Source organism: Triturus cristatus, chromosome 3_2 (genome assembly GCF_964204655.1).
Source record: "Triturus cristatus chromosome 3_2, aTriCri1.1, whole genome shotgun sequence".
NCBI classification, from domain to species: domain Eukaryota; kingdom Metazoa; phylum Chordata; class Amphibia; order Caudata; family Salamandridae; genus Triturus; species Triturus cristatus.
Window position 1 is genome coordinate 1,119,660,233 of NC_140584.1, and position 22,977 is coordinate 1,119,683,209.

Consider the following 22,977-nt stretch of genomic DNA (forward strand, 5'->3'; position numbering starts at 1 on the left):
AAGCCCCACTTAGAGAGGACCGAAGTGGGCATGCTGCTGGCCACTGATGATGGAATGGAAGAGGAGACCGAGCCTCTTCCTGACCTCTTGGTAGCCTCTGAGAAAGATGGGTCAGTGGATGGAGTTAACCTCTCACCCACCCTGACGCCCGAACAACAGGAAGATTGCCGCCACCTGCTGGGGCAGTTTCCCGATAGATTCTCCCTGGTTCCTGGTTTCACAGATTGGTGCGTCCATGATGTGGACACAGGAGACAGCTTACCTGTGAAGCACAAGGCTTACAGGGTAACTGACAGGGTCAGAGCTTGCATCAAGGAGGAGGTCTCCAAAATGCTTGCGCTAGGGGTGGTTGAGTCCTCCAGCAGTCCTTGGTCCAGCCCCGTGGTCTTGGTCCCCAAAGCTGCTGCGCCGGGAGCCACACCTGAACTCCGGTTCTGTGTGGACTACAGAGGACTCAATTCAGTAACGAAGACTGACGCGCACCCCATCCCCAGAGCTGATGAGCTCATTGATCGGCTGGGGGCTGCCCGGTTCCTCAGTACGTTTGATCTAACGTCTGGGTACTGGCAGATCGCCTTGACCGATGGGGCCAAAGAGAGGTCAGCATTCTCTACACCAGATGGGCACTTCCAGTTCCGAGTCATGCCATTTGGGATGAAGAATGCCCCTGCCACCTTTCAGAGGTTGGTCAACCAGGTACTGGTTGGGCTGGATGCGTTCAGTGCCGCCTACCTGGATGACATCGCAGTGTTCAGTGCCACCTGGCCTGAACACCTGCGCCACCTCTGGGAAGTGTTGATGGCTCTGCGCCGAGCAGGCCTCACGATCAAGGCCAGCAAGTGCCAGATCGGGCAGGGTTCCGTGGTGTACTTGGGACACCAAGTGGGGAGTGGCAAGGTGGCACCCTTGCAACCCAAAATTGAAACCATCCTGGCTTGGGAACCCCCCAAGACGCAGACCGCAGTGAGGGCCTTCCTGGGGCTCAATGGGTACTACAGGAGGTTTGTCAAGGGCTATGGAACGATCGTTGCCCCCTTGACAGAGCTGACTTCGAAGAAGCAGCCCAGGAACGTGATTTGGACTGACACCTGTCAGAAAGCTTTCGACACCCTGAAGACGGCCATGTGCACGGCGCCCGTGCTCTTGGCCCCTGACTTCTCCAAGGAATTCCTAGTACAGACAGACGCTTCAGAGCATGGTGTAGGGGCTGTTCTCTCACAGATGACTGAGGAGGGCTGGGACCAACCCGTAGCCTTCATCAGTAGGAGGTTACTTCCACGGGAAAGTAGGTGGAGTGCAATTGAGCGAGAAGCATTTGCTGTGGTCTGGGCGCTGAAGAAGCTAAGACCCTACTTGTTTGGGTCTCACTTCCGGGTTCAGACGGACCACAGGCCCCTCAGATGGTTGATGCAAATGAGGGGTGAAAACCCGAAGCTGTTGAGGTGGTCCATCCCCCTACAGGGTATGGACTTTACGGTGGAACACCGTCCTGGTACCGATCACGCCAACGCCGACGGTCTGTCCAGGTATTTCCGCCTTAGTGACGAGGAACCCCCTGGGCAAGGGTAGTTCTCCCCACATTTCAGCTGGAGGGGACACGTGTTAGACCTGGCACCTTGGCGTGAGTTTCCCTCCCACTTTTTTGATGGTGTGCCTCGACTGTTTTGCTGGTGTTGTCCGCTCAGGGCACTGCGCCACGGCTAATCCGTGCCGCAGTGCAAGTGCTCCCTAAGTAAAGTGTACCTGTAATTGATGTTCATGATTGGTTTATTGGATTCACTGTCAGTCCCCAGTAAAGTGCACCAGGGGTGCCAGGGCTCGTGAATGCCAATGCCGCTGGTGGGCTTGCAGCGCTGGTTGCGCCACCCACAGAAGCGGCCTTGTAAAATGTGTCTAGGGTCTGCCACCGCAGACCCTGTGCGCGGTCCGGGACCGTCGCGCTGACTGCGCAAGTGCCCCCACTTGCCAGTCCCTAAACCTTCCCTTACCTACATATTAGCCACCCCTCTAGTAGGCCCAAGGGCAGGGTGCATTGTAGGCATAAGGTAAGACATGCCCTGGTGTGTGTGGCATGTCTTAGTAGTGAATTACAGCCCTTTCCGTCCTTCACTATTGAAGGCTACCTGCTCTCCATAGGCCAGAATGGGCTGCCGGGATCACGCCAACGCTGTGACCCCAGTGGAGTCAGAGAGCATGGTAGAAGTGTCAAGTTTAGTATGCCTGAACTCAGGATGATAAAATACTTCTTGTAGTCAAGTCTATTTTAATATCCTGGGTTTGTAAATACTACTTTTAGAAAGTTAGTATTTACTGACCTGACCATCTCAGTCCGCCTCTGCTGTGTGTATGTGTTCTGCCTGGCAACAGTAAGGAGCAGGGTTGGGGAATCCCCAGAGACAGGTTGGCTGCCAGGTGGTGGGTAGAGAGGTGACACCTGGATGGGTGGGAGGAGTACACCTTGACTCTTGAATAGACCTGTGCTCTGCCACCACAAAGCCGGCGCCACCCCCTGTGGGGCGGCTGATGTCTCTGCCCTGCTGCTGAAAGGAAAGAGCAGAGTCACCATAACAAAGTGCTCCAGAACTGGACTGAGCCAGGCCTAGGCCCCCTGGCGCTAAAGAACAAAAGAATCATGGTATAAAAGTAGGAGCCTGGCTCCTAAGAAATCAGAATCCTGTTTACCACAAAGAACCTCTGCCCGACTAGAAGGAGAAGAAGACGCCGGAGGAGCTGGCCTGCTGCTTGCCTTGCTGAGAAAGGAGAGGAAGAGACTTACTGAAAAGACTTTGCTACTTTGTGCTTGAACATTCTCCAAGGGCTTGATCTGAGCTTGCCCCCTGAACTGAACCCCAGGAACAGTGGGTTCTCTGTGCTTCTTGCTCATCCTCCAATTCGAGCCGTGTGGGCATCCCGCTGGAAAAGAGACTGCGCCCCTCATCGCCCCTCCTAGGGCCGTGACACTCAGAAGCTCGCCTGCCGCAAACCCGTGAGAGCCCCGCTCCGTCCCGAGCCGCTCTCTGTCCCTGGGCCAGGCCGCCTGCATCCGTGTCACCGCCTGCTACTGGAGCGCGCTGACCGCGCTATCACCCCTCCCGCCGGAAGCCGTCTGACGACTGTGATCTACGCCGGGTCATCCAGCTGCACTGACCGTGCCCTGCGACCCCACTGCGCTATCCCCGGACATCTCAGGCCGCGCCGCCCCCGCTGTGGAGACCCTCCTGCACCGCCGTGCTAAAGGGTCGCTGGCCGCGCCTGCCTACGTGCCCACACCTGCTGATTGAGGACCCAAGAACACTTCCCAAGCTGAGAGTCGCACCGACCTGTGCCGACTCTCCACATCACGAAAGAAGTTCCAGTATCGGGCTCGGGGCCCGCAACGCCTTATTTCCCCGTTCGCAGGAGCCGATCTCTGTGAGTACTGGAACCACAAGTAACATTTGCAAGAGAACTACCAAGTATCCATTTGAAACTGCGAACAACGAACATTTGCCCGCTTTACAACCTGGTGGCATAGCGAAAACGTTATTGGTCTTGTGATAAGTCTGCTGAGATATATATACCTTATTTTTACATAAAGAATCGTATTTATATATATATCCAAGTCTGGTGTCCGTTTCTGGGGGGATTGATGTATTTACTGTGTGTACGATTGTAAGTGCTTAACCACCAACGCCTGAGGAATCGCCTTGGCTGCTCACGCCACGCACCTAGAGGGTGAGCAAGGGTCATTCGCGAGGGGTTATCCTGCGCCCTGACGTAGAGGAGAGGGTTCCTGCTTGACACGAGGGCAACCTTGCGCCAACCAGAGATCCCCGACTCTAACAGTTGGCAATGAGGCAGGGAAGGGATCTTAAGCGAGTTTGCTCGATTGCATAAAGCCTTTGACAGCCTGGCTCTATCAGCCAACATCTGGCCTTACATTCCCAGGCGCCATACTGGTGTTTACTGAGGGTAGACATTCTTGATTCAATGATTCAGGGCAGGTCAAGTCTGACTTATTGCCACTCTTTTCATGAATTACTCAAACTCGCCAAGATGTCATGTACCCATCCTAGTGCTTCTTGTGAGGAATCCTTACCTGGAGCAGCTTTCAACAAGTCTCTCGCTTTTATACCTGCTAAAATGAAAATAACATTGAGTCAGAAAAACAAATGGAGGGCTCATCAGCCGGGCAACGCAATGGGGAGTACCACCCTAGGCAACAATACTTTGTCAGACCCAACTATTTTCTGCTTGGAGGGGAAATCCTCTATCCCATACCCCTGGTGCCCGTGGTAGACGTCTCACAGTGCAGGACTGAGGATCTTATGGTATTTTCGTCACACTATCTAGCACATCTTGAACAACTAGTGAGGGCACAGTCATTAATGTTTGTCTTGGGGTGCTGGCAGGTAGCGGCTCTAGTTTATGCCGTAGGGCTCTCTGTGTCAACTTTGTGCCTTGTTTCTATCAGTCTTCTAGCCAATACTACATAACAAAGGCAAGAATAACAATAACAGGAATTTCATTAGTCATGCGTTTTACAAATGTTCTTTATGCTATGAGGTGCATGCTTGCTCGGCACATATTGCACTGCGGATCTTGATTGGTTGGCGGCGCGCACATGATATTGTTATTAGCCAGATCTACACATGATTTTTCTAGTTGTAAGCACAACACGCTCTTGAACAAGTAAAGAATGAATGTTAACAAACTTCAAAAAATCTTACAACTTTAAAAAAACACGGTCCATTTTGGTGAAACCCTTAATATTATTGGCATTGGATTTCTTTTTTAAATGCAATAAATACAACCTATAAAGGCTTTTTTAAAGTTAGAACATCACTGGAGTATTGTAATTGTTGGTATTGGTTGCCAAAAGGTTATAAAAAATAACTCTTATAACTTTATAATGTAATAACTTTTAGGTTATAGATCTGTTTTTATTTTTTATATGAAAGAGAGTGTTACAAAACAAACACCACCTACATCCACTGGCCTGTGGTGAAACAATAAGTAATGTAATTTACATGCATCACGAAGGGAGAGAAGAAGAAAGGAGGGACTGGAGAGGAGTAGGTGGGGAATTAGTGTGCTGCTGGCTAGACAAAGCTATGTTTGGCCTGAGCTAGTGGTTCAGTGTGTCCAGGTGGTCTCAGTTACCTTAGTATAAGGGTCACTTGTTGAGGTGAGGAGGACTTTCAACGGGGTGTCTGGGTGGCATGGGTACAAAGCACCTATGATGCACTAGACTTGGGGCCTGTTTGAAATAACAGGAGCAAGTCATCAGGATGTAGTGCATTTTATAGGTGGTCATTAGGACTAACATCAGCGTGGACTATGGAAATTAAACTGCTTTGGATTCTCATTCATGTATTTATGGGCCAGATGTACTATTTACCTCTGACAAAGAACTAGTTTCAATTTGAAAAAAAAGTAATTTTGAGACCTTTAAAGAATTTCTATGAATTGACCTGTGATGAATACTAATGAGGTAGGCTGAAAAGGCATACACTGAATGAAGGCGGCCATGTAAATTATGGTAAGCTAGGGGCAGCAGATCACCAGGCTGTGATTGCTATTCAATTAACCTTTCTTTTTCTTTTAAAATCCATCCTGCTTTCCTTAATGCTGCATTTCCCAAAACAAAGTGTACCTTTTCGGTTTACTGGACAAATGTCTATTCCCTAACAATTTTATGAATGCACAAAAGTAAAGGGCTTCTGGTGGGACTTCTTCCCTTTTGCAAATGGGTTACCACTCCAACTCAAGAGACATTACCTTTTTAATGTATGAGAATGGATTTTGCTTCCAAACATTTATACATTTCATACTGAATTGGCATGTTGAAGAGGTGCCTAGAACACACCTCTTCCAACATCAAATAGGTATCGATTTGAAGTCCCAATTTAAAAGTCAATAAAAGAGTCCTTATTCCCAAAAAGCAATTAAACATTTAAAAACCTAGGGCCTCATATACAAGTCCATCGCGTGGCCCGTGCACCACTTTTTTTGGATGCACCGGTGGCACAGCGTGCCTGACCTTATTTACAAGGCTACGTAAAGATAAAGGCCTAACTTTTCATGGCACTGTAATGTGGGCCCCTTACACACATTATTCAGCATGAAAGGGGTGCGCCATGGATGTTGCTGTGCGTGTTCCACTCAACATCAATGGAACCTGACCCTTTCCCAAATTTACAAAGTGTCGTAAAACAGGTGATGTGTCAGAGTCCTACGCCTCTCCAGTGGCGGTGTAGGGGTGGCAGAATGAGATGAAATACTTTAATTTCTCCTGTTTTTTTTTGCTATTTCCATTGCATGCAGCATTCTAAAGCACATGTAGTAGGAGCAAAACTAATGTAAATGCCAACATTTGTAAAGCGCACAGCTACCTCTGGAGAGGATTCCCTGCGCTGGGGGCCGTAGGGAAGATTTAGCAAGCTATTGTCCAGAGTCACATGGTGCTGGGCTAGCCTGGCGCCAGGGATTGAACCATGAACCCTGTGGTCTGGAGTCAGGCTTCCTGGCCGCTGCGCCACACCTCTTCCACATTAATGATTGTTTTTGTGCAGGAATGTGTCCCTTCTTGCACAACAACAATCATCCCTGCAATGCAGGCCCCCGTGCACCATGGCGTAAAGGTGTCTGTGTTGGCGCACGGCTGCTGTTTGTGTGCCAGCGCATGGGATAAGGACAGGAATGCACTGTATCTTGTAGATACAGCGCATTTCTGCCCTTTTATTTAGACACAGGGCAGCGCAGCAAGAAGGCTTGCTGCACTGCCCTCCGTCAAAGTATGGTAAATAAGGCCCATCAATTTTGCTGTCGAAAACTTCTAATCATTGTTTCCGACAGAAAAAATGGTTGATACATCTGTCAATATGTCTCTAAAAATCTAGACTGTACTACTAAAGAGGTCTGCACATAGGCCTGCTGGATTTTCCATAACTAACATTTAGAGAGCACAGAAGTCAGTCTTATTTATTATCTTCAGAAAAATGATAATAATTCACATGTGCACAAAGATCTTCACTGGTTGGCAGCGAGGCAGGGAAGGGATTTTAATTGAATATGCTCGATTGCATAAAGCCTTTGACAGCGCGGCTCAGTCCTCTACCAGCCAACTTCTGGCCTTACATTCCCGGGTGCCATACTGGTGTTCACTGAGGGTAGACATTCTTGATTCAATGCTTCAGGGCAGGTCAAGTCTTACTTGTGGCCACTCTTTTTATGAATTACTCAAACTCGCCCAGATGTCATGTACCCATCCCAGTGCTTCTTGTAAGGAATCCTTACCTGGAGCAGCTTTCACCACGTCCCTCTTTGTTATTCCAGCTAAAATGAAAATAACATTGAGTCAGAAAGACAAATAGAGGGCTCATCAGCAGGGCAATGCAATGGGGAGTACCACCCTAGGCAACAATACTTTGTCAGACCCCACTATTTGCTGCTTGGAGGGGAAATCCTCTATCCCATACCCCTGGTGCCCGTGGTAGGCGTCTCGCATTGTAGGACTGAGTATCTTATGGTATTTTTGTCGCACATCTTCGACAATTAGTGAGGGCAGTCATTAATATTTGTTTTAGGGGTGCACTGCTGGCAAGCAGTGGCTTTAGTTTATGCCTTAGGGTTCTCTGTTTCAACATTGTGCATTGTTTCACACTTGTGCAGTCTTCTAGCCAATACTATAACAGAGCCAAGTATGACAGTAACAGGAATTTCATTAGTCGTTCTCTTTGCAAATACACGTTATATTATATTATGCAGGGCCCGACTGGTCGTAGCAGGCATCAGGTTTTTCCCTGGGAGACTGGAAGGGTGAGGGACGATTTTGCAGCGAGGGGTCAGTTTTTAGGTCTCGGCTAGGCAGCGCATGCGTGCATTACAAACACTTAGAGAATTTTTAAGTTATGTGCACACAATGTGTATAACAAACACTTTGGTAATCATTAAGTCGTGTGCACACAATGTGTATACCTAATAGTTTGGGAATTATTTAATCATGTGCGCCCAATGTGTATAATGATTTTGTGCCGTATTTTGGGATTTTTTTATAGTACATTTGTGCGTAGAAAAGTAGAACGTCCACAAATAGTCTGCTTTTTTACGGGGGGGGGGGGGGGGGGGAGATATAAAAACGTAATGTTAACAAAGGAGGATTTACTGTTTTGATTATTTTTATGGTGCTAATGCGACTTTTTAAAAAACTTTTTAAGTGATCTTCGGCATCAGATGTTGTACAAATGAAGGCATTGTTGTGAAAGGCAAGGCTTTCTGTTGCAATGTCTGCATACGTTCATTCAGCTTTTAGTTGACTAATTGTTACAGAGCAGCTAAACAAGTATAGTACGTGGGGGTGTTTTATGCTTACAAATAGGGCAGTTTGTGTGGGACTCATTGTACGAAGTAATGTTTGGTTTTGATGCAAAGAGATTTAAAATTACATTTTCCAAAGGGTGATTTAAATGATTGTTTCCTTTCGCGCTCGTAATGTGTGTTTTTTACAGTTATTGTGAGCCTTGGTATTTAATGTTTTACATATTAAGGTCTCTGTGTGCTAGGCCTTGCTCCATGGTGTAATTACGTAGTATTTAAATGTAGCTTTTAGTTGCATAGTTGTTGCAGAGCAGATAACCAGTGATAGTATATGGGTTTGTTGGGGAAAATATATGTTAAGAAATAGTTGCCTTTTTGTTAGGGGGGTATAGAAAGAAATGATGTTATAACAAAGAAGGATTGGATGTGTTAAATGCTTACAAATAGGCCGCTTTGTTTTTGGTGTGTATAGTAGGAAGTAATGTGTGGTTTTACTGCAAATACATTTAAATAAGTTAGTGCAAAGGAGGATTTAAAACTTGCGTTGCCATTTTTTTTTTCTAACATCTAAGAGTGAAAACAACAGATGTTGCCTTGCTCACGCGATAAACATCTTGCGGGTTTTAAGAATTCTGTTTGGGTTTCTTTATAAGTCTTTTTTATTACTGGGTTATATGGCTAGTAATTGACAGCCCACAGTGAATTAGTAAATCATGTGGAGGCAATATTGATAAGGATCTTGTGCGGTCTCTCTTTAGTTTGTTGGCTTCAGTCACTTCACACTATGGTGCCAATTATGATCCGGCAAAAACCGGGTACGAAACGTCGGACGGAGGCTTTTTTCCGCCCGACTCGTACCCGGTTGTAAAACTTTACAAACATGCAAGTACGATTCGCACGGAAACACCATTTCCGTACGAGTCGTACAAAACACCGACCGACGAAAAGATACATACAAATGTGATCCGGGGAAAGCGCCGACGTGACGTCGGGACGCTCTCAGGCCGCGTTTCACGAACCAGGAAGTACGATTCGAACCGACAGCGCTCCGGACGGCAATATTTTTACGGCACCCGAAAAGTGCCGCAAAAGCGAAGTACGCCGCGATGCGAGTGGAATTGGGGGCCCAGTACGTGCCGTACCCGCCCCCCCCAGCCCCCGTGAGTACGTGCCGACCCCCCCAGCCCCCGTGAGTACGCGCCGACCCCCCCCAGCCCCCGTGAGTACGCGCCGACCCCCCCCAGCCCCCGTGAGTATGGTGCGAACCCCCCGTGTATGTACGGTGCGTACCCCCCGTGTATGTACGGTGCGTACCCCCGTGTATGTACGGTGCGAACCCCCCCCGTGTATGTACGGTGCGTACCCCCCGTGTATGTACGGTGCGAACCCCCCCCGTGTATGTACGGTGCGTACCCCCCGTGTATGTATGGTGCGAACCCCCCGTGTATGTACGGTGCGTACCCCCCCCGTGTATGTACGGTGCGTACCCCCCGCGTAAGTACGGTGCACTGTACATACACGGGGGGGTATGCACCGTACATACGGGGGGGTACGCACCGTACATACACGGGGGGTACGCACCGTACATACACAGAGGGGTATGCACCGTACATACACGGGGGGGTACGCACCGTACATACACGGGGGGGTACGCACCGTACTCACGGGGGCTGGGGGGGTACGGCGCCTATGCGGGCACATTTCTCCATGGTTGCTCTGGGAGTTCGGTGCGGACGGTGTTTTTTCCATACGGTTGTGACATCGGACGCACAGGATGGATCGTAATTGCGCGGTCGGACTTCACTTTTCACGTTTGTACGGTAAATCGTCCGGGGAGGTGTCGGACACATTTTCCGACCCGAGGACGTGTGGGGAATCATTCCCAATGCGACTCGTATGGGCTTTTTACCATGCGAATCGTGATTGCCAGTTTGTACGGCACTTGTACGATTCGTACGGTAAAAAGACCGGGTACGAGTCGGACGGGCAATTTTTTGACCGGATCGTGATCAGCACCTGTTTGTCTTGCTGCCTTCTGCGTCTTCTTGGGTGTATGGCCTCTCTTTAGTCTGCTGTCTGCCTTAACTTCACACTTTTATTTTGGGTTTACTCGGATGCACATCAAGCGTGTATTACAAACAGTTTTATATATTATATATAGCTTTTGCAAGCACAAGTGTCGTTGTTTACCGATATCTTAATGTAGATTAGAGCTGCATATTTATTAAATACATAAAAACAGTGATAGTAAGGGGCATTTGTTTTTTATGTTTTCATGTGAATCACATGATTTTATGTATTATAAAAAAAAACGGCTGTGTATAAAAACATGCGCTCTATGTTACATTAGCGGACTATATTAATACAACCTTCAGTTGCATAATTTTTGCTGAGACAGTTGAATAGGGATAGTGTGGCAAAGTTACATTTTTCATATCGTCCGCTTTTATTGTATCAGCATGCCACGTGTTAGCTTGTATTTATGTTAATGTATTGTAAAGTTGTTTTTACAAAGGGGTATATAAATAATTTTGACTTGTTTTTGCAGGTGTCCCGTTTTTTTTTGTGGGGGGGGGGGAGTTGATTAGAAACCCCGGCATTTAATGTTTACAAATTAAGGGCTAGTGGCAAAAGGCTGTGCATCATTTTGCAATAACCGATTATATAAGTTTATGTTTCAGGTGCATGATTGTAGCAATTCAGCAACACAGGGATTGAAAGTGGCGAAGTCAGATGTTTTTACATATTTTTTGCATCAGAGGATTTACCGCTCTGCTATCTTTTGTGCTCGTAATATCATTTGTAAAGGTTTTCATCTGCGCTCCGGCATTTAATGTTTTACAAATTAAGGCCTGTACCGTGTTCATTGCTATGCTCCATGTTGGAATTGTGTCATATTTAAATGTTGCTTTTGGTTACATATTTGTTGCAGAACAGGTAAACAGGGATAGTATGTGGTTACGTGAGGAAGTGTACTGTTCAGAAATAGTCAACTTTTATTTTAGTGCAAAGGAAATTTTGAAGCTTAAATTGTTTTTGTTCAGCAACAAACTAAGAGGGAAAACAGCAGTTGTTTGCCTTGCCCAAGCTAAAAATAACTTCCTTTAAGGATACTGTTTTATTTCGGTTGCAAGCCTTCCCTATGGGTTGTATGGCTAACATCTAACAGCCCACTGTGAATTAGTAAGTCATGTGGCCGCTATGTTGATAACAATCTTGTCTGCCTTCTTTTTGTTGTGTTCTATACATTCACTTCAACCTATTTGTCTTTCTGCCCTCTCTGTCTACTTAGGTGCAAAGTGAGCACTCATTAGAAACACTTTGTCTGGCCTCTCTTTAGTCTGCTGTCTGGCTTCACTTTACACTGTTGAGTTTGCTGCCATGTCCGTTTACTTAGGTGCATATCGATCATGTATTACAGAAAGTTTAGTAGTACATGTAGCTTTTGCCAACACAAGTGACGTCTTTTACTGATATCTTTATGTTGATTTTAGGTGGCTCATTATTGAAAGCATCACAACAGAGCTAGTATGTGCTTTATTCTTATATGTTTTTATGTGAGCCCCGGCATTGAATGGATTACAAATAAAGGGCAGGGTGTAAAAAGCAGTGCTCCATGGTACAATAGGGGCCTATCTCAATGTAGCTTTCAGTTGCATAATTGTTGCAGAGCAGCTACATAGGGATACAAAGTGGCGAAATGAAATATTTTATATAGTCCCGTTTGATTGTCTTGGGTATGGCCCAATGTAATTTTGTATTTACGTGCTAATATTTAGCAAAAGATGTATTACAAGGGAGGATTGAAAGTTGGGCAAGCTTTTACAGCCATAACTTCTTGGGGTGAGGGGGGTCAATTAAGCTCCAGCCTTAATGTTTACAAATTAAAGGCTAATGATGGAAGGCTTTGCTATATATATTTAGGTTTCGTCTGCATGATTGTTACAGAGCAGCTACATAGGGATAGTATGTGGCTAAGTAAAATTATTCTACGTTGTTTTTTGTTTTTGGGGTATGGAAACATGTTACAATGTCTAACATACTGTATTATTACTATAATATTTTAATAAAACAAAAAAAATCACAAAATACATAAATATGGCGAGACCGATTGGCATGGCCAATGCTTGTTGTTACTGGGGCCGGTTTTAGCAGCAGTGCTGCTATATCAGCCCCCAGAAACAAAAGCAGCTGGTGGGCAGGACCGTCAAAATTGGCAAGGCTGCTCTGGGTTCGCAGTCCGGCCCTGATGATATGAGTCACGTGCTTGCTCGGCAAATATTGATGCTGCCACTGCGCATCTTGATTGGGTGGGAGTTCGCACATGAACCCATACGGCTTTTTGGAAGATAAAACAACACTAGAGTTTAGTAATCGTTGGCATTGATTGCAGTAAGGTTATAAAAAATAACTCTTAGAACTTTATAATGTAATAACTTTTATAGCAGTTTATGTTTATCCAAGAGCCAGCCTCCTACCTTTTTTTGAGCTTGTAAATGATGTGTATTTTGCTGGTGCAGTTGTGCCTTGAAATAGTAGCCATCAGGTGGTAACAACCATTACTATCTTTATTTTCCCAGTGCATTTGCCTGAAGGGATGGCATTTTCATGGGTCAGCTACAGTCAACTGATTGATGAAATGTTAGTGCCCCTTTGGTAGTGGGGAGAGTGAGGGTACCCCACAGCCACAGGCACACAGTCACTATGTTCTTTACTTGTAAAAAGTAACTGTCACTTCAAGAGTGCCTGTGCCAGGTTGGAACACGGCATGTTTTAATAAAACAGTTTGACAGATTCCCAAATCGCAATTTTTTGGTAAAAAGGAGCCCTACATGACAGCGGGGACATTCCCACTTGAGCTAAGGGATGGAACCACACCGTTCTCCCTAAACCACATACTTTCCATTCCCCACTGTTGACAGTCCTTGGGCGATGGATGATGTGAGGAGGGTATTGTGTTTTATTGTGGCTTTTTGGGCTGTGACTAGCCCTGAGTGACAGGGAGAAGGCATCCCTGCTGCCTGAACTGTAGTTCTCTTTGTACGCAGTGCTTAATTTGAGCTGGTATTCAGCACCGGCACTTAATTCTCAACACCTACACTTATAACAGTTCACCACATGGTGACACTGTTTGTTTATTTTGAAGTGAGGACATCAACAGTGTTGAATAATTCAATATAAATAAAAAATTGATAATTCCAGCGGTCCATACTATTTTTTTAGCTTTGTGTGGCCTGAAATAATTTAAATTGTATCACCTGTAAGAGTGTAATAGTTAGTTGTTGTGTTGGTACCGTCATTGGCGGTGCTGGCTCAAGAAATAGGTTGTACTAGCAGCATTGGCCTTCTGAGAAGGGTCCTGGCATTTACTTTCTTATAAGTACAGTAATTCAGTAAAAAAGTAAAACAAGGTCGGGATTCTTTTGTCGTACAGGTTATACTTTCCCAAGTAAAACAGCGAGGGGCATATTCTCAAGGCGATATCGCTGCGTTAGAGGCACTTTTCTAAAGCGGCAATATTTTTTTCGCCTTATTCTCAAGCTGTCGCTAACAGCCATTAGCAACAGTGTTTAGGCAAAAGCGTCTGTTTTTTAGATCGAGACTTCTGTTACTGATAATTATATGCAGGAGAGGCGTTCCCGTGCAAAACCGCACGCAAACAACACCACTCCATATTCACAAGGGGATCCTTGAACTTCTGAAGACCAAAAAAACTGTCTCAGACTGCAGTTAGAGCCAGTAACTTAAGACCAGAAAGTAGCTGGTCTTAAAAATGGGGATTACACTTGGAGCCACATCTCAGCAGGTTTTTGGTGCAGGACAGCGCTGCAAGCAATGTTGCAGCGCTGCCCTGCGACAAAACTACAGTGCAGGAATGCGCATCATCAATGAGATAGTGCGCATTCCTGGGCCCCAGTAATGAAAAGTGTTTCAGTGCTGCGACAAGACAGCGTTGCAACACTTCTCACTACGCCCTTGTTGCAACAGCATGGATGCGCTGTATTCACTGGACAGCGCTCCATGACGCAAGTAATGACAGATACATCAGGAATCTTGACATATTTGTCTGTGCTAAAGTCACGCATTGCTGCAGTCATGTCACAACCATGATGCAACTCCAGCAACGTATGAGGTCAGTCTATCCCTGTGGCACTGTGTCACCCTCGCGTCTGCCATCCGGCAGGCGGATGGTACTGACGCAGTGCCGTCCATCAGGGTTGCCCGAATGTCGGCGCTGTTGGAGATCCATCGGTGCTGGTTGTGCGCTGCGGTGTCATCGCTTGAAAGCAATGGTGGAGTGTTGGTGCTGAGGGAATTGACAAGACGTCCTTCGGTGGCCTTGATCCAGCTGCGAGGGGTTGCAATGATGGCAGTGGCATCCGGTGGGCAAGGTGAAGATGTGATGTTACCAATGATTGTCGGTCTAGGGGAGTCCACAGTTGTGGCTGTAGTTGAAGTTCCTGCTGGTGGAGGTGACGTGCTCGACCATGTGTTCTGCTATGTGGCTTGTTGAGGTGACCTTCTGCTTGCGTCTGATGTAGGTGACGTTCCCCAGGAGGGGGTTGTGTCCCGGTCACAGGGGTTGTCCAGGTGGAACATGAGTTCACCAAGTAGAATGTCATTTTTGGGTGGGAGAATATGGGGTGCAATGAGGTCTAAAATGGGATTGGAGAATGGGGGCCCATGGCCCGAGGATCCTGCACATGAGGGTGCTGCAGAGTATGTGCTTGGGCTTGGTCCGGATCTGGGAGTTGGGGTGGTCCATGGTCACCCTTGGGTCATTAGAGTGCATGGTCAGTCGGAATGTGCTGCTGTAGGTGATGGCAATACCTCCTCCTTGATGGTCGGGGCGCTCCTTGATGGTGTTACTGCAGCTGTCAGTGAGCAGAAGTTGGTCCTGACAGGCGAGGGGATATTCAGGGTTGATGGCGAGGAGGGTGCGGGTGCTGTAGTGATGGAGTGTCCAAGAAGAAGGCTCCTTGGTGCTGAGCATGGTCCAGAGGCAGACGGACGCAAACGGCGGAGCCTGTGGGTTGACTTTGGCACGGGAGATGACCAGTACAACGCAGGCAGTACATCGTTAACAACGCTACTCCGACAACGCAGGTGCCTTTACATCGCATTTGATTACAACACATTGTGAGGTCAGTAACGGGGTAATTTAAAGTTTTTCGGGTGGTCATGGGTTTCGGGGGAAAAATACAAAAATTGGGGTGTGTTTTGGGGTAAAATCTGAAAATTGGGGGGTGTTTTGGGGTAAAATATGAAAATTGGGGTCTGCATTTGGGTCAAATATGAATTCTTGGTGTGTTATGGGGGCTCAAAAAGGAATTCCAGGGTTCACGGTTTGGTTTGGGGTGCAAAGGTAGGTTTTGGGTTGCACTCACTGATGTGGGTAGAGTGATATTGATGTCTCCGCTATGCAACACCTACTCTACTGTTGCAATATATGCATGGGAATGGAATGCGATGTTATGGCATGCGTCGCAACCACGTATGTGCCTTTGGCACACAGGCGGTACGCCCACTGTGCATGAGCGCACAGCAGACGCCATTGAGAAGTGCTAGGGGGAATTGACAGCTGTGAGGTGGCAAACGCTGGAAAGAACACTGGATGGGGCATGGACGAGGGGATGTGTGTGTGAGCGGCTGTTGTAAAAAAGCAATTAGGGAAGATTTGCTTCGAAGCCGGGACACGTTTCTTCGTTGCTCCTGCTCTCCTGCATCTGCTTCTAGGAACAGGAAGAGGAAGAGGCAGCCAGGCTCCCTCCCCTGAGCCAATCACAGTGCTGCTATGTAGCGGTGGGATTGTTTATTGGCAACAGGACAAGGCATGCAGCCAGGGGCTGGAGGGGTGGTCATGTTCTCCATGCAGGCTGTAATGCAGCCTTCATTATTAACCGGGAAGTGTGCATGACTGCTTTGGGCAGCCTGAGTGGGCTTACCAAACAGGCATTGTGCACTTGAGTGGGCATGCCAATCCTCCCATGCCTTGCCCCATGCTTGGAGCAGTCCTACCCACCCTCCCACCCGCAAGGGAAACATAGCACGGTTACATCAGTAAGTTATCATCATGTGATTTTTTTTCCTCCACTGCACTGCTTCAAAGCAGTGGGGCGGCGCTCTTCCACAACAGCGGATGAGCCAACACTGGGGGTGCGTCATCTACGTGTGCTAGGCCTGGAGGACTCGACCCCCAGGCGTCCTGCACTATGTGTCCCACCTTTTCCTTACCTGGACATTGACACCATGACGCAATCCGCTGCACTCTCTCAAATCTGTGACTCAGCAAGCAGGAACCTCAGCCAGGAGGGATTTCACAAGCCTAGGTACAGCAGTCGCGGCCAAATCTGCTGGTGAACCTCCTGATGCAGTTAATGCAGCAGGGCCCCCTTAGGTGTGAAGTTGCAGTGCTCCCACCACACAAGTTCAGCACAGATCAGGGGCCTCACCCTCCACAGCGTCCGGCCAGCCCAACATCATCCGCGGTTGGTATTCCTCTCTGTGCACCCCGATTTAGTGGTGGATCATAGTATGCAATGCAGACCTCCCTATGTTGGTGCGCAGGAGTGCCTCTAATATTGACAGCTCTAAGGTGCACAAGGCGGTCTTCTCACACAGGTCAGCAATTCCATGCGACCTTCCAGACTTCACCACCAGGTACAGACGATTGTCCCACCTCAATGTCTATGGCTCATCGACTCCACAGCTCCTCTGCATCCCACTCCAGGCTCCAGACGCAGGTCCAGCGAGGCATCCAGGCTCCAGGCGCAGGTCCAGCGAGGCATCCAGGCGCAGGTCCAGCGAGGCATCCATGCTCCAAGCGCAAGTCCAGCGAGGCATCCAGGCTCTAGGCGCATGTCCAATGAGGCATACAGGCTCCAGACTCCGGTCCAGAGAGGCATCCATGCTCCAGAGGCAGGTCCAGCAAGGCGTCTAGGCTCCAGGCTCAGGTCCAGTAAGGCATCCAGGCTCCTGACGCAGGTCCAGCAAGGCATCATGGCTCTCATCCTGGTCATCCTGGATGTTGGCTGGCTTCCAGAGGGTTGTTGATGTGTGCTGCAGTTGGCCCAGGCTGCTCCATTCTGCATTTTTGTGGTTTTTATACCTTTTTAGGTCTCGCCTGACCCAGCGCATGCGATGGTCTGGCGAGACTTTTACTAAGGGCTTCAAAAAATGCTACCATGGCCGGCCTAGAGCTTGAGTGCATGTGCGCGGGCACGCGCTTACGAGCAGAGGCGCCATATGGCTTTCCTCGTCATGCTCATTAAGCGCATCGCTCGCCGTGCTTGATCGCGATCACTTTCGCTTTGCCTCTTTGCTTTGCATGCGCTTCAACTCCCTCCCTCTCCCTCACCACAGATCGCGCTTCAACTCCCTTCCCCTCCCTCACCACAGAGTATGTCTTTCAGCTTGTTTTCCTTGTTTCCTTTTCCTACTGTCTTTTTCTCTCGCATTGGTCTTCTCACTTAAACTACTGTGCTTCAATGCTCTACAATGATGTTAAAACGACCACACGATGTCCGTTGTGTTCCCTTCCTCTTTTTCTATCATCTCTTTTATACCACAAACTCACCTCCCCATTCCCCTCCCTCTAATGCCTTATCTTTCCTTCTTTCCTCTCCCATCACCTGCATGGACTGGACCTCTATACATATGGTTAATGCCCAACCATCCAGCCATCGCTCAGTCACCACGTAAAGCCATACTCCACCCTGCACTCCCTCGCTTGTCCCTCTAGAATGGACTACACAGCCCGAAACAAGCTGTCACCAACCGGCTAGTATTTAGTTCTTTCGCACCTAAACCCCGCACACTTGCAGCTGGCCAGCATATGATACACCTAGGGTTCAGACTGAGACACTTGTAGAATCCACAGCCAATCAAAACCTCTGACTACCGGGCGCAATAGGATTGGCTAGGGTCCCTCCAATGCTCGAATCCTAGGACACCTAACATATTAGCAGCATTCCCTGACAATTCACTGAATATGTACAGACGTGGGATTGGTCGATACGCTGCCCAGATGAGCTAAAATTATTGCCAAATGATATGAGTTAAAAGAGTAACAGTGGACAACGGCTATGAGGGTGAACTCATAGACTGTCCGTAAGTATACAGGTAGTCTCCGTAATCACGGTTAGGGAGGCTATTCTAGTACAGAATTCATCAGAGTTGCCAAGCAACTCAAGGCAATAAGAACATAACACGGAGCACAAAAATCCAATAGGTTAGGGTTATTTTTATTAGAAAGTACATCATCAGTGAGTGGGGAGTTGTTGGGTGAATGGATGCGAGAAAGCAGCAATGGGGGAGCGAGTACATTTGTGTTTTAGTGTAAAGTACGGCGATTAGTTGAATGACTGTAAGGATGGATAAACGGGTGACTGAATGGATGGGCATCTGGATGGATGTGTAGATCAACGAGTAAACATTTCATTTACGAGGGTGTGTACGGCTCAATTAAGGGTGGACTCACAGACTGTCCGTAAGTATACAGGTAGTCTCTGTAATCACGGTTGGTGGGGCTATTCTAGTACAGAATTAATCTGAGTTGGCAAGCAACTCATGGCAATAAGAACATAACACGGAGCACAAAAGTCCAATAGGTAAGGGTTATTTTTATTTGAAAGTACATCGTCAGTGAGTGGCAAGTTTTTGGGTGAATGGATGCGAGAAAGCAGCAACGGGGGAGCGAGTACATTTGTGTCTTAGTGTAGAGTATGACGATTAGTTGAATGACTGTAAGGATGGATGAACGGGTGAGTTAATGGATGGGCGTCTGGATGGATGCGTAGATCAACAAGTAAACACTTCATTTACGAGGGTGGGTATGGCTCAATTAGGGGGGACTCACAGACTGTCCGTAAGTATACAGGTAGTCTCTGTAATCACGGTTAGTGGGGCTATTCTAGTACAGAATTCATCTGAGTTGGCAAGCAACTCATGGCAATAAGAACATAACACGGAGCACAAAAGTCCAATAGGTAAGGGTTATTTTTATTTGAAAGTACATCGTCAGTGAGTGGCGAGTTGTTGGGTGAATGGATGCGAGAAAGCAGCAACGGGGGAGCGAGTACATTTGTGTCTTAGTGTAGAGTATGATGATTAGTTGAATGACTGTAAGGATGGATGAACGGGTGAGTCAATGAATGGGCGTCTGGATGGATGCGTAGATCAACGAGTAAACACTTCATTAACGAGGGTGTGTACAGCTCAATTAACTGGGTGTGCATGGTCAAATGAATTGAGTAATGCCTGTGTAGACAGCTGAATTTGTGAGTGCTAGTATGGCGAGTCAGTGTATGCTAAAACATTCGCATGAAAAACAAGTATTTACAAATGTAGTAGGTTTGGCAGGTACGTATCTCTCCTAGATTTTAGTGATAGGTTTGGTTTATACTAACACACATGTTGTACATAGTGTAGTACAGAACAAAGGCCCTGGCACCGACATAGGCTACCCACTGATGTGCAACTTTACTAATATATTTAATACTTGGCAACACTGCGCAAGAATTTCCACATGTAAACCCACAAAAAATTACACATCTTGTTATTCTTGACTTTAATTTGTTTATCCTTCAGCATGTAGTCTTATGTTTCAGTTCTTGAATCCCAGTTTACTTCATCCGCCACGTGTTTTGTGGTTAATAACTTTATCAAAGCTTTGACATTTGACACGTGCTGTCATTCATTAGCTTGTTTTGCGCTGTTATTACTGAATCCTAATCGTAATCCCACTCACCACGTAGCAGAGTCTCTGCTACATACCGTGAATGCTAAAATGTCCAAAAAGTCTTGCAGGCTCCCAAAATCACTGTGACGAGACACAAAGAATGCAACCCAGACATCTTTGCTATCTCTTGCTTCGTTGATCTGTTGATTTACTTGTGGAATACTGTGATGTGGTGCCTCCCGTCTTGGCGATTATTTTTTATGCATTTTATTTAAAATCACTTTTATTGGACTCGTCTTTTCTGACCCAATTTTTATGTTAATGTTTACACTCATACCTTGGCACTATCATGCCACAGCTGCTGACAATAAACCAGGAGTGCCCATCATTAAGGTTGCGTCTACATTATTACTGTGTAGGCACTATAATAGTTTTGTTTTCACGTCTACAGTTGGTATGGTGTAATGTGTCATACAAGTTACCATAACATAATTTCAATTATCCTTAAGACGTGTCACATTTTAAAGATGGAATAACTTATTGCATATTCAAATGGAGGTCATGTATTGTGTGAAAAGAAATAGGAATGCATGCTCAGTTTAGAAGAAATTTATTGTCTGCTATTTCCCAAAGGAGAGGAGATCCGATTTGAATCCTGAGTTTGGATGGTGGGGAAGTTCATAGCGTGGATGCAAGCTGGAAGGAGCATTACTTCAGTGCTAAAAATGTTTTACATTAATGAATTTTCAGCTGAAGAATGTCTTTGCTTTGTAGTCTTTTTAGACCTCCAAACACAATTGTTTCCAGTTACTTTAGGGTGGCCAGATGCATGTGACTTGAAGTAAGTATTTTTTTTTTAATTTGACTAGTTTGGAAGTTGATTTAGTTTCAGGAGGACAAGTATAACAGAATTTTCTGTTAGAAGAAATGCAACGTGTTTCGGTTTTTAGTAACCAATCTGTCAAGGGCTGGACAGGGCGCCAAGAGGGAATCTTTTAGAAGGAAACATGTAAAGCCTCACCAGCACTTTAGTGTAGTGCCGAGACGGTGAGGAGCAGCTATGACCATCTGATTTATTTATGTCAGGTTCTAGTGTTGCAAAGGTTTTATGTTTTTTTGTTGGTAGGTCTCCATGATTATTAGGTCGAGCATCAGCGTGCATGCGCTGTCTGCATGACCTGCAGTTATTAATAGAATGACTTTCTTCCCGCCTGCTACTTACCATATGCTGATTCCAGTGTCCGTCTTCTTTACCGCCTCCTGACTGGTTCCTGCAGCCGACATATCACTTCCCTTGAACGCTGCAGAGCACCGGCCAAGCACAGTTACCGTACGCTTTCAGGGCATCTCTATTGGTTGAACGAACTCTTTTGCTACTGCTGGCGTTTGCCTTGCTACAAGTACAACTCCTGTCTTTGGTGCCCCTGCACCTTGCTACCTTTTCTCTCCATGCAGTGCCCTCTCCCACCATTACCTCATGTCGCTGCTTTAAAAATAAAATGCTTCTATTGACATAGATGCAACTACATGCTGTGCGGTGCCCTACTCCGTTCGGTGCCCTCCCCCAGCATTACCTCATGTCGCTGTTTTAAAAAAAATGTTTTCTAGACATATATGCAGCTACGAGCTGCACTCCATGCAGTGCCCTACTCTGTGCAGTGCCCTCCCCCACTATTACCTCCTGTTGTTGTTTAAAAAAAATAGTACTGTTGACATAGCCGCAGTTACGCTCTACACTCACTGCTCAATTATATAGCTGCGGTTAGCCAATTTCTTAAAAATGGTGTGCCATGCCGTGAATAGGCACATCGTTTATGTGACTATTCTATGTAGAAGAGGAACATTATAATATTGTCTGACTCCTCATATTGTGTGGGCAATCTCTACATGTAGGGTGTGGCTTAACGGCTAGGGTGGCCGACTCTAAAGCTGGGGAAGTGGCTTTGCATCTGGTTGGGGGCTCCATCATCCTTGGATTCTGGGAGAGTTACTTCATCCCTAATCAGTTAATTACCTAATTCCTGTTACTAAGACGTGTGAGACCAGTTTTTAATTACTTATATAACTATATTTGCAGAAGGTATGTGCGTTACTATTTGGAAACACTTCCAGAGTGATAAAAGTAAAACGGCTGTAATGGATTACTTCTGAATGACTATGGTACGTTTCCGGTGCCAATGTGAAAACATTCTGACCCTTCCTGCAGGTCACTGTGTAACAATGGGTAGGCTCAAAGCCAACTGTAAGTTCTTAGTAAGCCGACAACACGCCTTTTGATAGGCTCATCCTAAAAAGAAAATAGCTCTTCATCTCATTTTTAAAAATTGGTTTGACTTTACTAGTTCATTTCAAGCTTTGAATCCAAGCATCCTACATGCATTTTCGAAAATTTAAAATAAATTTACCCGAATTATATTTACTTTAATTGTTCAGGGTCCTACTGATGATTCATGTTGATAATGCCAGTAGCAAGATTCTATCTAGCACTATAAAGTGACAAAGGGCCTCATGTAGGTAAATAAATTTTACCGGTTCTTAAATACCGAGCCGTACCGAATCGGTAAATTAGAATCGGTAAGTTATATGTAGGTAAAAATTCGGTAACAGTTACCGATTCGGTAACATTCGGTAATCACGAATCGGAATTCACCGAATCGGTAAATACCGAGGTGGTATTTACCGAATCGGAAAATACCGAGGTGGTATTTACCGAATCGGAAAATACCGAATCGGTATGTACGGATTCGGTAAATAAAATCACATGACTTGACGAAACAGCTAATCCTGTGCAACGACAGCCCACCCAACCAGGAAGTGCCCACACCCAGGCAGGTGTACATAATTAGCCGAAGTGGCCACACCCAGGCAGGTGTACATAATTAGCCAACCCTGGAGAGGCTTGGAGTGCAGAGGAGAGGCAGGGAGCCGTTGCATGTGCGAGCGGGTAAACGAACAGCATGTCCAGCCAGAGAACACAGAAAGACGGAGGGGAAAGGAGG

General features: G+C 46.6%; 1 protein-coding gene across 10 annotated transcripts in view; it reads right to left on the reverse strand.

The window, feature by feature from the left end:
• LOC146859221 (uncharacterized) overlaps window positions 1-22,977 on the reverse strand; it is a 217,122-nt gene that overhangs the window by 112,749 nt on the left and 81,396 nt on the right. For 5 of the 10 annotated variants that reach the window (XM_085646952.1, XM_085646949.1, XM_085646947.1 and 2 more), the window contains 2 exons: window positions 7,279-7,317; window positions 4,079-4,117 (listed from right to left, as the gene is read on the reverse strand). In XM_085646952.1, coding sequence (XP_085503078.1) covers window positions 4,079-4,117; window positions 7,279-7,317 — 78 coding nt within the window. The remainder of the gene's footprint in view (window positions 1-4,078; window positions 4,118-7,278; window positions 7,318-22,977) is intronic. The other 5 variants (XM_085646954.1, XM_085646953.1, XM_085646955.1 and 2 more) reach the window with 2 other exon arrangements.